At 33.7% G+C, this 14,609-nt stretch overlaps 1 protein-coding gene across 1 annotated transcript; it reads left to right on the top strand.

The window, feature by feature from the left end:
- The first annotated feature begins 5,158 nt into the window (after positions 1–5,158).
- Positions 5,159–5,956, top strand: LOC146738942 (carbohydrate sulfotransferase 8-like). The gene has a single exon (XM_085503973.1). The coding sequence runs from the start codon at positions 5,159–5,161 to the stop codon at positions 5,954–5,956; it is 798 nt and encodes a 265-aa protein (XP_085360099.1).
- The last annotated feature ends 8,653 nt before the right edge of the window (positions 5,957–14,609 follow it).

Genomic DNA, 14,609 nt, shown 5'->3' with positions numbered 1-14,609 from the left:
ACAGATCAATCTCCGGCGTTCAGCCATGTATAACTTGTGAAGTGATTGATAGATATGATGAGTCATCAAGCTTACAGTATAATAAGGAAAGAATCATGCACTGGCTTCAGTTAATAATGTAGTTGTAAGATTACGTGTGAAAAACGTAAGGAAATAAACATTGACATGCGACGTATGAAAGTAAAAATAAACGCCCTCATGGTGAATACGAATGAATGAATTCAGTGATAAGTTATAATGGTGGCGCAATGACCATTTCGAATACGTATAGGCAGGTGTCATTATAATTAATAAAACTGAGACTCCAAACAGTCCATTATATAATTTTCGTTACCGTCCAAGTAGCCGTTTGAAGGATTTTCCTTGACTGCCAATACAACCAATCGTTTTATATGTGATACAAGTCCGAAACATTGACGCTCTTGTTCTATTTTCTAGACTTTGACCAAAACAGTGGGTTTATATCTGTAAACGAACACTTTCCCTGTTTCTAATACAAATGTCTGTCCCTCGAACAGTTAAATCAATGCCCTAAGGAGAAGAAATGTGGATGTCTTGAATAAATACTACCAGTTATATAAGTTGCAAAAAGTACATCCGTAATAAAAAATATGTTTGAGATAACATTCAGAAAGCTAGGTGTGTACATGTTTTCATTTAACGTAATAAAATACAAAAACAATAACTACATCTGATGCTACGCATATTTAATTGCCGTGTACATTCATGTCAGCGTCCCGAATTTCTCCACTGAACACGTATGTAAGCTGACTATGAATGAGTCCGGAAATGAGCTGCAAGAATGCAATTGTCTGCTTACTAGAAAACAAAGGGTAAACTCCAAACAAGTATAAAACTGCCTCTATTCAGTCTATGCAAGTTTACCCACACAAATTAGTTCACATTTTCTACAAAGTGTTTTTTTCGTCGGAATGGGAATTATCAAAATTATCACCTAAATATTGTTGATAGAAGAAGACGGGATTTGTGTCATTTTATGTGTTTTTGTATTTGTAATACATAGACAGAGTTTATTACTAATTATCAAATCATGAAGTGAATTTCCATACAAATGAGTTAAAATTGATAAAATATATCGTTTTCACTTTCCACATAGTGGCAGAGCGACAACACAATACATGTAGGTGTTTAGATAATCGAGTAAAAGTAGAATACGGAGACAAGAATATCGCCCTCTGCTAACATTTGCATGTAGTCAGCTATATTGAGTGTCCCGCATGTTAAACAGCAGGATAACACGTATCACGTTAATATAAGATCAGCACAGGTAAGCAAATTATTAAATAGTTTTAAATAGTTAAATATTAAATAGTTTATGCAAAATATAATTATCACCGAAGTCGTTAAATAATGTTGCTAGCATGTCATTAATAACATCACTATAGCCAACTCCAGTGTTTAAATCAGTGACATGATAATTTTTCCCCATCTGCCATAACCTAGGATTCAACAATATAATTAGTCCATATTATTATGGTGCCAGGTGGTTGGTCGTTGTTAATCGCATTTATAAAATTACTGCGAATACCCGTCTTCCTTTTTTACATATTGGCATTTACAGACAATGTAGATATTTTATATCAATATTTATTATGCAAAATATAATTATCACCGAAGTCGTTAAATAATGTTTGCTAGCATGTCATTAATAACAACACTATAGCCAACTCCAGTATTTAAATCAGTGACATGATAATTTTTCCCCATCTAATTTAGAGTTATAATTGTCTGACATCACTGAAAACCACGTAAATTGCATCAAATTATATGCATTGACTTGATTCACCTTCCCTTTAGCTGACAGTCGTGAAAACAGCTGTTGTCAACGTATGTACAGTATTTGTATTTGTATTCAAATGATTTGTTACTGTTTTAACAGGTAAAAATGAAAAGAAGTTATCATACAAATTGTGTGACAGTAACCAAGTTCATATGTTTTATTTGTGTCGTGATAGGTGTACAATATTCAGTGACATGGTAATTCTTCCCAATCTGATGTAGAGTTATATTTGACTGAAACTGAAAACCACATAAATTACATCAATTATATGCATAGACTTGATTCACCTCCCTTTTAGTTGACAGTCATGGAACAAGCCGTTGTCAAAGTATGAACAGTATGATTCCTGTGACATTTAAAACAAATAACAAACAATCATAACTGTTATTTATTTGTATTCAAATGATTTGTTACTGTTTTACAGGCAAAAATGGAAAGACGTTATCTGACAAATTGTGTGACAGTAACCAAGTTCATATGTTTTTTTTCTGCCGTGATAGGTGTACAATATTTAGGTAATTTGACCGTACCTTTGATTGGTACTTTCTAATAACATATTAAAAATGACAATGTTTTGAAATGCCTAATAATGGCTATCGGCATTGCATCACTTACTCATTTTTATTGCATTTATCAATACATCTGTTATCTGTTTGTAAATAGTGTTCTTCGATTTTTTTCTTTCACCCAGTATTAATTAATTTGAATATTGATCTATTACCACTTTCTCATGTTTAAAATGATACAACATTTTACCTATCTGTTTTACAGTTATGGACAAAATGCCAATACAGATGCATAATTCACAAGGTCCCCCTATCTTCGTGATGAACAAATTAAAAGGTTTCAAGAGCAATACGATAGTATGTTTTCGTTAATTTATTAATTCATGATAATGATGGACACTAAGATTGATAGCCAATGACAAATTACGAATTTGGTGTTTGTTTGGTTAGTTTATGTCAATTCACAATAAGGAGAGAACCCACTCACTCACCATGCAACCAATTTAAAGATGGTAAATCTACACTGGTCCATATTGACTATAAGAAAATATACATTCCAAACTCGGCTCTACATCTACATACAACATATTGCTACACATATAAAGCCATGTTTTAATGGTTCACTATTAATCAGTTATATTGTAGCAATTATGACTACCAGCGGAAACAATTTCTTGAGTGTATGGAATTAATATTATTGTTATTATGTAAACAAATACGAACAATTTACAACAGCAGGCTTCGGTGAGGTGTATTTCATTGTGTAAAGTTGTGTTATAAGAAGGGATTTATCGTGCTTTGGCAATTACACCACAGTAGTTATGTCATAGTGGATGAAGCTCACATTAATTGTGTGATTGTGATGAGTTGTGTAGAGTTGAACCCACACTTGATGACGTAGCTGAAGGACGATATGATTGACATGTCCATGCCTCGTGTTGTGTGATAACTTGTGTGCAGTTCATTTTCCCGGGTGATATAGCATTTGGGTCGACTGGTGTCCTATGCTTCTTGACACTGAGTATTATCGTTCGTGGTAAAGTAACTTCTGTTCTGATGTTCATATTCATACATATTCCGTATATCTGTGTCAACTCTGACTTAGATTTACGTTGTGCACATTGATTCGCTTTGCTGGTCGAAAAGTTACCAAGAAGGAGACTTATTGCTACATTTTTCCATGTTTAAACACTTTGACATTTTACAGTGTCGACAATGCTTCTGTAATGTAATGCTCATGTGATTCTCTAATTACTGTTGCACGTGTGTAACTAATCTTGTCACTCCTATGTTGACGTACAAAACTTTGACAGTATTTGGTATGTTTTTACATGTGTTTGAGTAAAATTACACGGTTGAATAATCTATGAAAATCGTTGTTGGTTGAGAATCTTTTAAACCTTGACTGGACATTTAATACTTAACTGTATGTAAGTGTACTTCAATTAAAAATAGCCTTATGAACCCAATTGCTACTCTTGAAGACAAAATGCAATGGGAATTACAAACCAAGAGTACTGGTCATTGAAATATAGATTAGTGATAGTGATAGTGATATTTTAGAAATTCAGAGAAAACGTCAGGATCATATTCAGCAGAAGTCGGTGAGTTATTTTCCATTGTATGAAGTGGTGTTATGAGAAGGGATGCCCAGTGCTTTGACAATGACAACATCAGTAATGATATGGGGGATGAAGCCAACACTGAATGAGTGGCTGTGATGTGTATAATTTGTACATTTGATGAGGTGGATGAAGGACGATATGCTTAACATGTAAAGACCATGCCCCCTGGTGTGTAAGGAGTTTTTTTTTCAGTTTAGTTTATTGCAATATTTAATGACTATATGTTGCTAGAAAAAAATAACTAATTAAGTGACAATATATAATTTGATACAGCGTAGAGATAGCTTATCCAATAATATTAACTGAATTTATATGGCTTCCTATATTCATTAATTGTGTTTCATTCACGGACTAATCTGTAAGATTTGTTGTGTGTTAATAATACTGTAAACCTGTACACATACTGTATTGCACTATATTGAGTTCACATATATCAATAAGGTAGTACCTTTGAACAGAGAGTGGTAATACTTTGTGGTAATAAGGCGTATTGTAGATGGATATCATATAAACGAACATGGCAGTGTAGATGTTGACGTTCAATATCTAACTTTATATTGAAAGATAATCAACCTATTTAAATTGTCATTCCTGAAGATATGGTTTGAAGAGATATTCTGATCATTTGACATGTGTTACAAAACAAGAGTCGTGATCTTACTCAGAATGGTACTGGTCGTTGTATTATGGGCGTGCATTACAATAATACTTACCGAATGTTTGTTTTTTATGCAGAAGAGTGACCACAAAAATAAACAGGGAAAACATCAGGACTTTATTCAGCAGAAGTCGGTGAGTTCCATGTGAAGTGATGTTACGAGATGAGATGCCTAGTGCCTTGGCAATGACACCAATGTAGTTATGTAAAGGTGGATGTGACCCATACTGAATGAAGGGCTGTGTTGTGTTGTGATGTGTTGTGTACGATTTGGTCCGACATTTGATGATGTGGCTGAAAGACGATATGCTTGTCATGTTCGCATCATGCCTTGTGTTGTGTGATTCAGTTTATCGCTGAATATACGCTGTCAGAATAAAATGACTAATTTACAAGAGATGTTTTGATATAGCATGAATGGTAGCCTATACCATAATCTGAACTGTGTGACTTCCTGTACAATGATTTTGGAATATATTATATTTGATTTGGCGAACACAACTGTGACTACTCAATAAAGGAATGTTAATTGAAAAATCATTCGTTCTTTTTTACACAGATTAGTGACATGGTAGCAATCCAGAGAAGACGTAAGCACGTCATTCAGCAGACATGTGCTAAAATGAAATGGAATACCACATACTATCATGAACCGAATAAGAACTCAAAGTTAGTCATCATTGACAAATACCATTTTCTGTATTGTGAAATTGCCAAAATAGGATGCACTAGTTGGAAACGAGTTCTTTTAGTGTTGTTAGGGGTTATTGATAACATAGATTCAGCACTTGACGTGGACAAAATGCATTATATTGATTATCCATCCATCTCTCTGATGGAACCTAAGAAAAATTACACTTCATTTTTATTTGTCCGCCATCCATTTAAACGAATATTATCTGCATACAGGGATAAATTTCTAGAACCAGTTAGCGTGGCTTTTCAGAGAATAGCACGGCAAATAGTATCAATATACCGTGCAAATGCCTCTGTGACTGACAAAAACAGTGGGACTGATGTGTCATTCCCTGAATTTGTGAAATTTTTGTTAAATCTCAAAAGCAATTTGAATCCACATTGGAATTTCCAGCACACACGTTGTGCTGTATGTGAACGATCGTATGATTTTATTGGTCACTTTGAAAATATTGTAGAAGAATCAAACTACCTTCTTCATTTACTTGGGATTAATACAACCGTTTTTCCGGAACATGAATATAGTTTCCATGTTACCAACAGCTCTGAAAACAACATTTATTTGAAATACTTCTCGCAAGTTCCACGAGAAGACATTCTTAAACTATATGAATTTTATAGAATGGACTTCGAACTGTTTGGATATTCATTTCCACAAGAACTATTGTAGGTCGGTAGCTTGTACAAGCTGTTTGTTTTATGATGTACTCGGTGTTTATTACAATGTTTACATGGGCTTCTTTTGTGGCATATTTATCTCATACACAGACAAACCACTTTAAAACTTTAGCCATATTGTATATTATAACTTTTAGTATATTTATCTTACCGGGGTAAGGTTTTGTGTGTGTTCTTTCATAACCGTTAGTGGAAATGTTCTAAAATCAAATTAAATTAAATTCATGTTGTGCTGACAGTAATTGACTTACAAACCATTAGGCCAAAAAAAAATATGTTGCCCTCAAGTCGGAAAATTGTAAATTGGGTCGGTCGGTCGGATTTTTTTTTTTGAATTTGTGAAAACTAAGGGTATCATAAATAGCGGAGGTAAATGGGAATTAACGCATGCTAGATATCAAAAAATCAAAAAGTGTTTCTTTCAGTCTTTTGTATTTAAATACAGATCAACTTATCTCCCGGGGAGCCTGGAGATAAAACAACGGTCCTGAATTGTTAATTTTTACAGGAAACACTTTTTTCACTGCTGATATAATAATATTTTAATATTTGGTCTATTGAAAAAAGAAACCTTGACCTGATATTTCATATTTTTCGGTCGGTAGCTGAGGGAAACAAAACATTTCTTGGCCTTATAATGTGCGATTGTATTCACCTCAAGTTTATCATAAGCAACATCATTTATAGTAAAACATTTTCCTTGAAATTAGTGAATGTATTTCTTGTATATCTTATGGAATAGCAGATCATAGCACATTAATTAACACGATTTGAATATTTACTTATGTGGTCGAATTCTCTAGTTGGACACTCACATAAGTTTGTATTGTCCTGTTCAAATGGTCTGATTTTAATTTCATATGAACTCAGTTTATCTGTTATATGATAATCTAAGTTAAAAGGAACAATGAAAAAGAATATTTTACGAGAACCCTTTCAGGGGGAAGTAACTTTTAAGCATCGTCATTCCCATAGTTATGTCAAATAGGGAGTGTTTTGAATAGACATGTAGGGGAAAATCTTCAACATATTCACACTCGTAATCTTTGTCAAAAGGTTCCAAAGTACTTTCACCCTCTTGTGTACGTTTGTGTTACCCCGTGACATGTGAGCATGAGACAAAACAAGTGAATATTGAATAGACCAGTTCATACAAAGATTCAAGAAATACATTTGAATAAATTATATTTATTATGCGCAACGTATGCACACATAAAATCAACCGAGCGTTAAACAACCAACATAATTGCTGGCTGACAGCATAATGTAATAAATATACATAACAAAAATGATGAGTTAACATCCTCCAACACCAATAATATGTGTTACGATAAACACCCATCCTGAACTAGGAAATATTGGGGTGTTTGTGTGGGTGTGCAACGTTGTTTTACAGTGTGTTCTGCCGTCTAACAATGATTCACCATTGTGAATTCATGTAAGCATAGACTGGTGACATGGTCGGACCCGATGTAATATTGTATGAATTACAATGATTTCAAACCTGCACACATATGCGTGAACATTTCACCAGCCACAAAACACCCACTAGCCCGGGAGTTGGTTCTGCACACAACTATATACACACTGGGTGGCCTCCAAATGATATTACAGTTCGTTCAGATCATCTTTCACATGTATCTACGTTATTGCAATGGTCAGGTCATTATAGTGTCAACTGAGTGCAATACGTTATACGGTGAAGGCAAACATTTTATGTCTGTCTACCAAGGAATTCCCAGTTTCAAAATATAGTATTGATTAATAGAATGACTCACCATGCCAAAATATATTGCAGCATGTTTTAACATTCATTTTAGGTATATGAAAACAATTCTCGACAATCTTGATCATTTAACTTGTAACACAAGGAGTACATTTTTTATATTAACAAATACTTTTAATTGCGACATTAATTTTTTGGTGAAAATCGAAATCCTATTTCATTTTATTAAATCGTTAGTGGGAGCATTTTAAGTTATTTGCACATTTTCATGTGAAATCTACAGACAACAACCAAATCGTTTTCGAATCGCTAACATTGGGTGTCAACAAAACAATTGTATTTTTACGCGGATTTTCATGCGGACAACTGATCGCAAGAGATAAAATAAAAGAACCAACATACTAAGAGAACCATTATTTTCCAAACGTTGACAAGCTGGTGGAAAATGAAATCTGCATTGTTTGTTAATCCGTCACTGCCCAGAATAGGCCCGAACCACAAATGACGTCAGTACTCGATTATGCATGGCACGTATCAATGTATTTCTGTTCTAGCGGTGTATTGATTATTTACTTGTAATAACTGACAATATTTCCAGATTTGTTGTTGTTGATATTACAACCTACCTCAACGCAAATACTCGATACTCGTTTCAGGAAAACCATTTTAGACACTTTGCAAAGCATCTCGGATTTGGGTTTTTTAAACACCGGACAGATGCCACATCTAAACAAAGGGGTCGGTAGAAATTACGAGAACGTCATCACATTGCAAGTCGAAGAAAAGTCATGGAAACATTACATCTATACATTTCTACGAATTTATCACGTGACAGCGCACAGCACTAGTGATTTATGCATAGCCACAGAAATATTTCAACATCCAATTATATTGCCAACTTTCAATACTACAAAAAATGTCAAAAGGAAAAAACCTGGACTAATTTGCAAAACAAAAGATACACGAATGAGCGCAGTAATGTACAAAATGTCGGAAATAAAAACGGCGATTTCGTTCTTGTTAAAACACTGTTTACGAAACTGCTTTATTCATAACAACACAAAAAAATCACAATTGCGCATGTGCGAAATACAGTAATCCGGGTATATGTTTTATCATTGAATATTTATACAAGGAAACATGCTTAACATACATTACTATGACAAACACAAAGAGATGAAGAGTATGATTAATAGTACGTTTTGCACTGTGTAATATTTTAAATAAATTAAATTCCAGTAAGCAAACAAACATATTAAAGCGAACCTAAATGCGGCCTTAATTTATAGTTGTGTATATTCTAAACTGTATTCGAAATAATATTGCAGTGGTTTAATTTTGTTAGCTCCGCTGTCGACTTTGTCGAGCGGAGCTTATCATATGAGTGATTGTCCGTCGTCGTCCGTCGTCGTCGTCCGTCGTCGTCGTCCGTCGTCCGTGTCAATGTTTTACTTTTTCGACTTCTTCTTGAAAACTACAAGCCTAAATGCTTTGATACTTGGTGTATATGTACCTTGGGTAGACCTCTCTTAGGTTTGTTCATTTCATGTTGATATCTTTAATTCTCTAATTTTGGTGAATATTTTTGTCATTTTTGGTAAAAACTGATATTTTCGACTTCTTGTTAAAAACCGCAAGTGCAATTGCTTTGATATTACATATATAGGTACTACATGTGGACCTCTCTCAGATTTGTTAATTTCGTGATGATATCTTCAATTCTCTAACTTTGGTGAATATTTTTGTCATTTTTGGTAAAAACTGATATTTTCGACTTCTTGTTAAAAACCGCAAGTGCAATTGCTTTGATATTACATATATAGGTACTACATGTGGACCTCTCTCAGATTTGTTCATTTTGTAATGATATCTTTAATTCTCTAATTTTGGTGAATATTTTTGTCATTTTTGGTAAAAACTGATATTTTCGACTTCTTGTTAAAAACCACAAGTGCAATTGCTTTGATATTACATATATAGGTACTACATGTGGACCTCTCTCAGATTTGTTCATTTTGTAATGATATCTTTAATTCTCTAATTTTGGTGAATATTTTTGTCCTTTTTGGTAAAAACTGATATTTTCGACTTCTTGTAAAAAACCGCAAGTGCAAATGCTTTGATATTACATATATAGGTACTACATGTGGACCTCTCTCAGATTTGTTCATTTTGTGATGATATCTTCAATTCTCTAATTTTGGTGAATATTTTTGTCATTTTTGGTAAAAAGTGATATTTTCGACTTCTTGTTGAAAACTGTAAGTCCGATTGCTTTGATATTACATATATAGGTACTACATGTGGACCTCTCTCAGATTTGTTCGTTTTGTGATGATGTTTTCAATTCTCTAATTTTGGTGAATATTTTTGTCATTTTTGGTAAAAAGTGATATTTTCGACTTCTTGTTGAAAACTGTAAGTCCGATTGCTTTGATATTACATATATAGGTACTACATGTGGACCTCTCTCAGATTTGTTCGTTTTGTGATGATGTTTTCAATTCTCTAATTAATTTATTTTGGTGAATATTTTTGTAATTTTTGGTAAAAAGTGATATTTTCGACTTCTTGTTAAAAACTGTAAGTCTGATTGCTTTGATACTATTCATATTGTTCATTTTCTAATGATGTCTTCAGTTCTTTAATTGAAATGTGCATTGCTAACAGCGGAGCTATCTCAGCCGATAGGCTGCTTGTTTTAATTATAACTGTAGCTTGGATAGGCATTTGAAGTGCTTGCCATGGAGGCCATTCATGGAGGGGAATAATTAACGAACGAACATATTTAACATCCGGGTACTTTTCAAATCTATGACGTTTTAGTATCTGATCGCATTCGTATATGCCATTGTACATAGCCGTTCATGCTGCCAAGCATTGTGTACTATTAGTATAAACTCAACTTTTATATGCACAATGTGCTTTTTAAAACACAGTATTCTGAGAGTGAAAGCCCAATTGCGTTAAAGTACCGTACTTCCCCGATCGTAAGCCCCTCCCGAGTATGAAGCCCATCCCTATGTTTTTACTTGGTATTTATTTATTGGTTTTTACTGGGCGTCGACGATATTCTTTAAAATATGCGTGTAAAAAAAGGTGTGTTTCATTTCATAATAATCGTGATTGGCATGTTAGTTTGGTTCATGCTTTTAGTTTTATGAGAAAACTCGCATTAATTTCAAGTTCAGAGTACATGGCGAACGTACACAACGTGATTCGCATCGTTTCTATTCTGTCATTTACTCAGAATAAACATCGATGTTGCAATTCTGGAGTAATCCATATTTCTTAGAGTAGTAGCCTTCGAAAAGCCAAAAATGTGATCGTCAAGGCGTGTACCTGGTTATTGGGCATGGTTTACTTTGAGACTATCATGAAAGGCCTAGGGTGAACGATGAGACATGTTGGCGACCGAGAAAGGTGTTTAAATTCTTCCTCCACACTCAGTTTACCCACGGTTACTATTAACCGTCGTTTATATCTCGGAAATTGCGAATCGCCAGTTTTTAGGGGAAAAAATCATCTTTTTTCGTTGCAATCAGTGCTACAGATCGCATTTTAATATTGCGGTAATTCACTTCCGCATTGCGCTAAAAAATCATCGTCAATAATCGGAAAATTTCATCATTATGACACATAATTTTGATTGGTTAATGAAAGACATGACCTGTTATGTCAAAGGAAGTTGTTCCAGTCAAATCGTGCTGAAAAACCTCATGGTGGAAAATTGTTTTGCGTACGATCAAAAACATACCAAAAACGAAGATAATGATAAATGCCTTCGTCCACTGTTTCCTCACAAACCCTACCCATTATTTCACCGTAAATTCAGACGGTATGTAAATCGTATTGTAATAAAATGTGTGTGTTTTTTATGAACATGTTTGTTTCTTCATTGTAAGTATCGTTCAAATCAATGACGCATTTTTTTTCAAAAATAAGTATTATTTTCCCGAGCCCGGCGTGGTGAACGAATATTTTTTTTTGTGGATAATTTTTCGTTGTTTGCAAGATGGTTACAGTGTTTAACCCAAAAACAAAATCATTTTTTCTGAGTTGGTCCTCGAGTACAAGCTCATCCCTTACTTTTCCTTTACGTGTTCATGCCCCCGAGCTTATGATCAGGGAAGTACGGTATACTGTGAATATTCAGATCAGTCCAGTGTGAGTGATGAGAGTATATCGTTGACGATGCCCCTTGTTCGGATGAAAGTTTTATTTCAAATTACACGGAAGTCTGTGAACAATCTGCTTGGTGTTCCTGTGACACTTGTCCCATGATTTGCCAGTGCAGCCCCGTGAATACAGGACGAAAATGTTTCCACCACCACCCTACGAACTCAAGATTGCATACTCCAGCATCCATACTTTGAATAATTTGCACGCCGCACAGTGCAGTACTGGAAACAGCATTTACTAGACAGTTAGACAAAAAACAAAACAAAATGCCTGTCTCGATCAATCGAACATCCATAATGTTTGTATGTTGATATGCTTGTAAATAACATTAACGTAAAAGTCGAAACAACCTAGACTAGAAGTCAATTCACCAGTCCAGCCAGCTATGGCTCCCTAAGTTGCTTATATTTAATCAGATACTATTTCGTCATCATGCTTTGTTACCTTACCTGTTTATACCACACGAGGGCGTTTTTTTATGGCAAGATGCGCAAACGGAAGTCCTTCGCAGGTTTATGGTTTCTCATATTTAAATCATCATAACTCTGAAGATAATCATTTTTTTATTTTTTTTTTCAAATTTATAATCAATATACATAACTTGATAAATACAAACACCAAAATAGGCTCTATTTAGTTCCCCTTTAAGATAAAAAAAATTATGTAATTGCTGATGAACACACATACACTCTTTTCCTGTTAGTCCATGAGCCACGGCTGAATAAAATTGCTTCATTTCGGAAGAAAATTGATACCAATTGCTTGTACACATTACGAATTTGCATGACAGAAAGCTCAAATCAGTTGCTTTTCATATAAATACGCCCCTATATTAGGGGTGTTTCATTTTGATAACTATGGTACTTGTATTAGGTCCGAGATTTATTTTTTGTGGACATATCCTCAAAGTACTTTTTAGTTTAGGGTGCTAAAAATGTACACATGACACATTTCAGAAAAATGTGGGGAAATTGGTAATTAAACACATAAATACTAATGGCTTGTTTTGAACTACTGCGAAAATATTTTGCTGTGGTTAGATAACTGATACAATCACAGACATCCATCATCTACATTTGGGATGATTGGAGTAAATATTCATGTGACAACTTTTATATGACATACATTATTTTAAAATAATAATTTGTACTAAATGGGCAGGGGTATATTTTACAATAATGTGGAGAAAACAGTAGTTCGCATAGATCTAATATGCGCCACTGGACAGGCTAGTCCGGCCAATTCCTACTAGATTATAAAATAAAAGCATGGATTAAAAAACTTTTCATACAACTTATTTTATGATTATATAACTTATTTGCATAATTTCAATGTGTCTGGTCAATTATAAATAATTACCATATTTCATTAATAGATTTCTGTGATGTATAATTGTGATTTGCATTCAAGCCATGACCAATTTTAGTGGACAATTGTAGTAAAGGTAAAATTATTGTTTATTAGATGTTGATGTGTGTTAACTTTTTTTGTTACTCGTGAGTTTCTGAATAGTTAGTGATGTTGTGTAATATGATGGTGTGCACCAAAAAACAACAATAAATAAAAGAATAAATAAAAGAATAGACAAACAAATAAAATAAAAAATAAACAAAAATAAACAAACAAAAGGATAAATAAAAATGAAAAAGAATAAATAGAAAAAAAAACAATAATTAAAAGAAAGAAAGAATAGGAAAACGAATAGTATCAGCTTATTACCAAACGCTTCAGCGTGATATTAAGAGTTTGTTTTTAGGGGTGGGTGATACCAAGGATGAAAATGGATGCACATATGGGGTTAATTCCTGGAATTGCAATATAGAGGGTTCAGGCTGAAATACAATATATAGTGTTTTCATGTTTCGTCTGATATTTCTTTGGTATTCTGCTGCTGTACATAATGCACGATTTGTTCAGAAATTCAGTGTGTTGTATGCATTTCAAGGTTATTCGTTTTTTGCTGAAAACACCCCTATTTTTAATGGCAGAGACGAATAGTTTCACTCCCACTGGGAAATCTGCATTGTTGCTTGAATGACAGTTAATTAAGCACACTTTCCAGAAAAAAAAAACTAGTAAATATACTTAAAACAAAAAACAAAAACATGTTTATTAATTTAGCCAAATTCGTATACCAAGGCTTATTAATGAGAGAAAATTACATTAAATCTAAATTACCAGCTGACTCATGAAAATAATGTTTTTGCTTTGTTTTGTGTTTTTGTTGTTGTGTTTTGTTTTTTCTATATTTTTTTTATTTTTCTATTTTTAACTTACAACATTTAACTTTATTGTATCACGAACAATATCTCAATTAACGATACGTTTGTTAATAAAGATTATTATTATTACTTTAATGTTGATGGTCGCGCCTCAATAGTAATCGCTAATTTTACTGCGGGTGGATAGAGCCCTTCAGGGTTTATAAAACTCAGTCAACATACATCAAGTTCTCTCAATCGTAGTATTCCATGTGATGTACATCTAATATGCCAAAAATGTTGCTGAACGATTTGAACTGGATAAAATTAGCAGACGAAAATGTGTTAAAAATAGTTCGATTGCCAATGAAAATAAACCGGTAGGCTGGTTGGCGATCCCTCCGCTCAAAAAACAAGCTACATGTTATCGGCCGTTGCCAATGTAGGACATGAACGTAAAGCTAACGTTGGTTTATAACTAAAACCGAGCACCGTATACGAAGTTCGCAAAAAAACATTTAGAAGTTTTTAGAAGT

The sequence above is a fragment of the Saccoglossus kowalevskii genome, chromosome 9, assembly GCF_978046115.1.
Source record: "Saccoglossus kowalevskii chromosome 9, keSacKowa6.1, whole genome shotgun sequence".
Lineage (NCBI taxonomy): Eukaryota > Metazoa > Hemichordata > Enteropneusta > Harrimaniidae > Saccoglossus > Saccoglossus kowalevskii.
This window is presented reverse-complemented; position numbering and strand designations above follow the sequence as displayed.

Bases quoted from the DNA above. Each gene is read 5' to 3' on its own strand.
- LOC146738942 (XM_085503973.1), top strand. From the start codon at position 5,159: ATGGTAGCAATCCAGAGAAGACGTAAGCACGTCATTCAGCAGACATGT.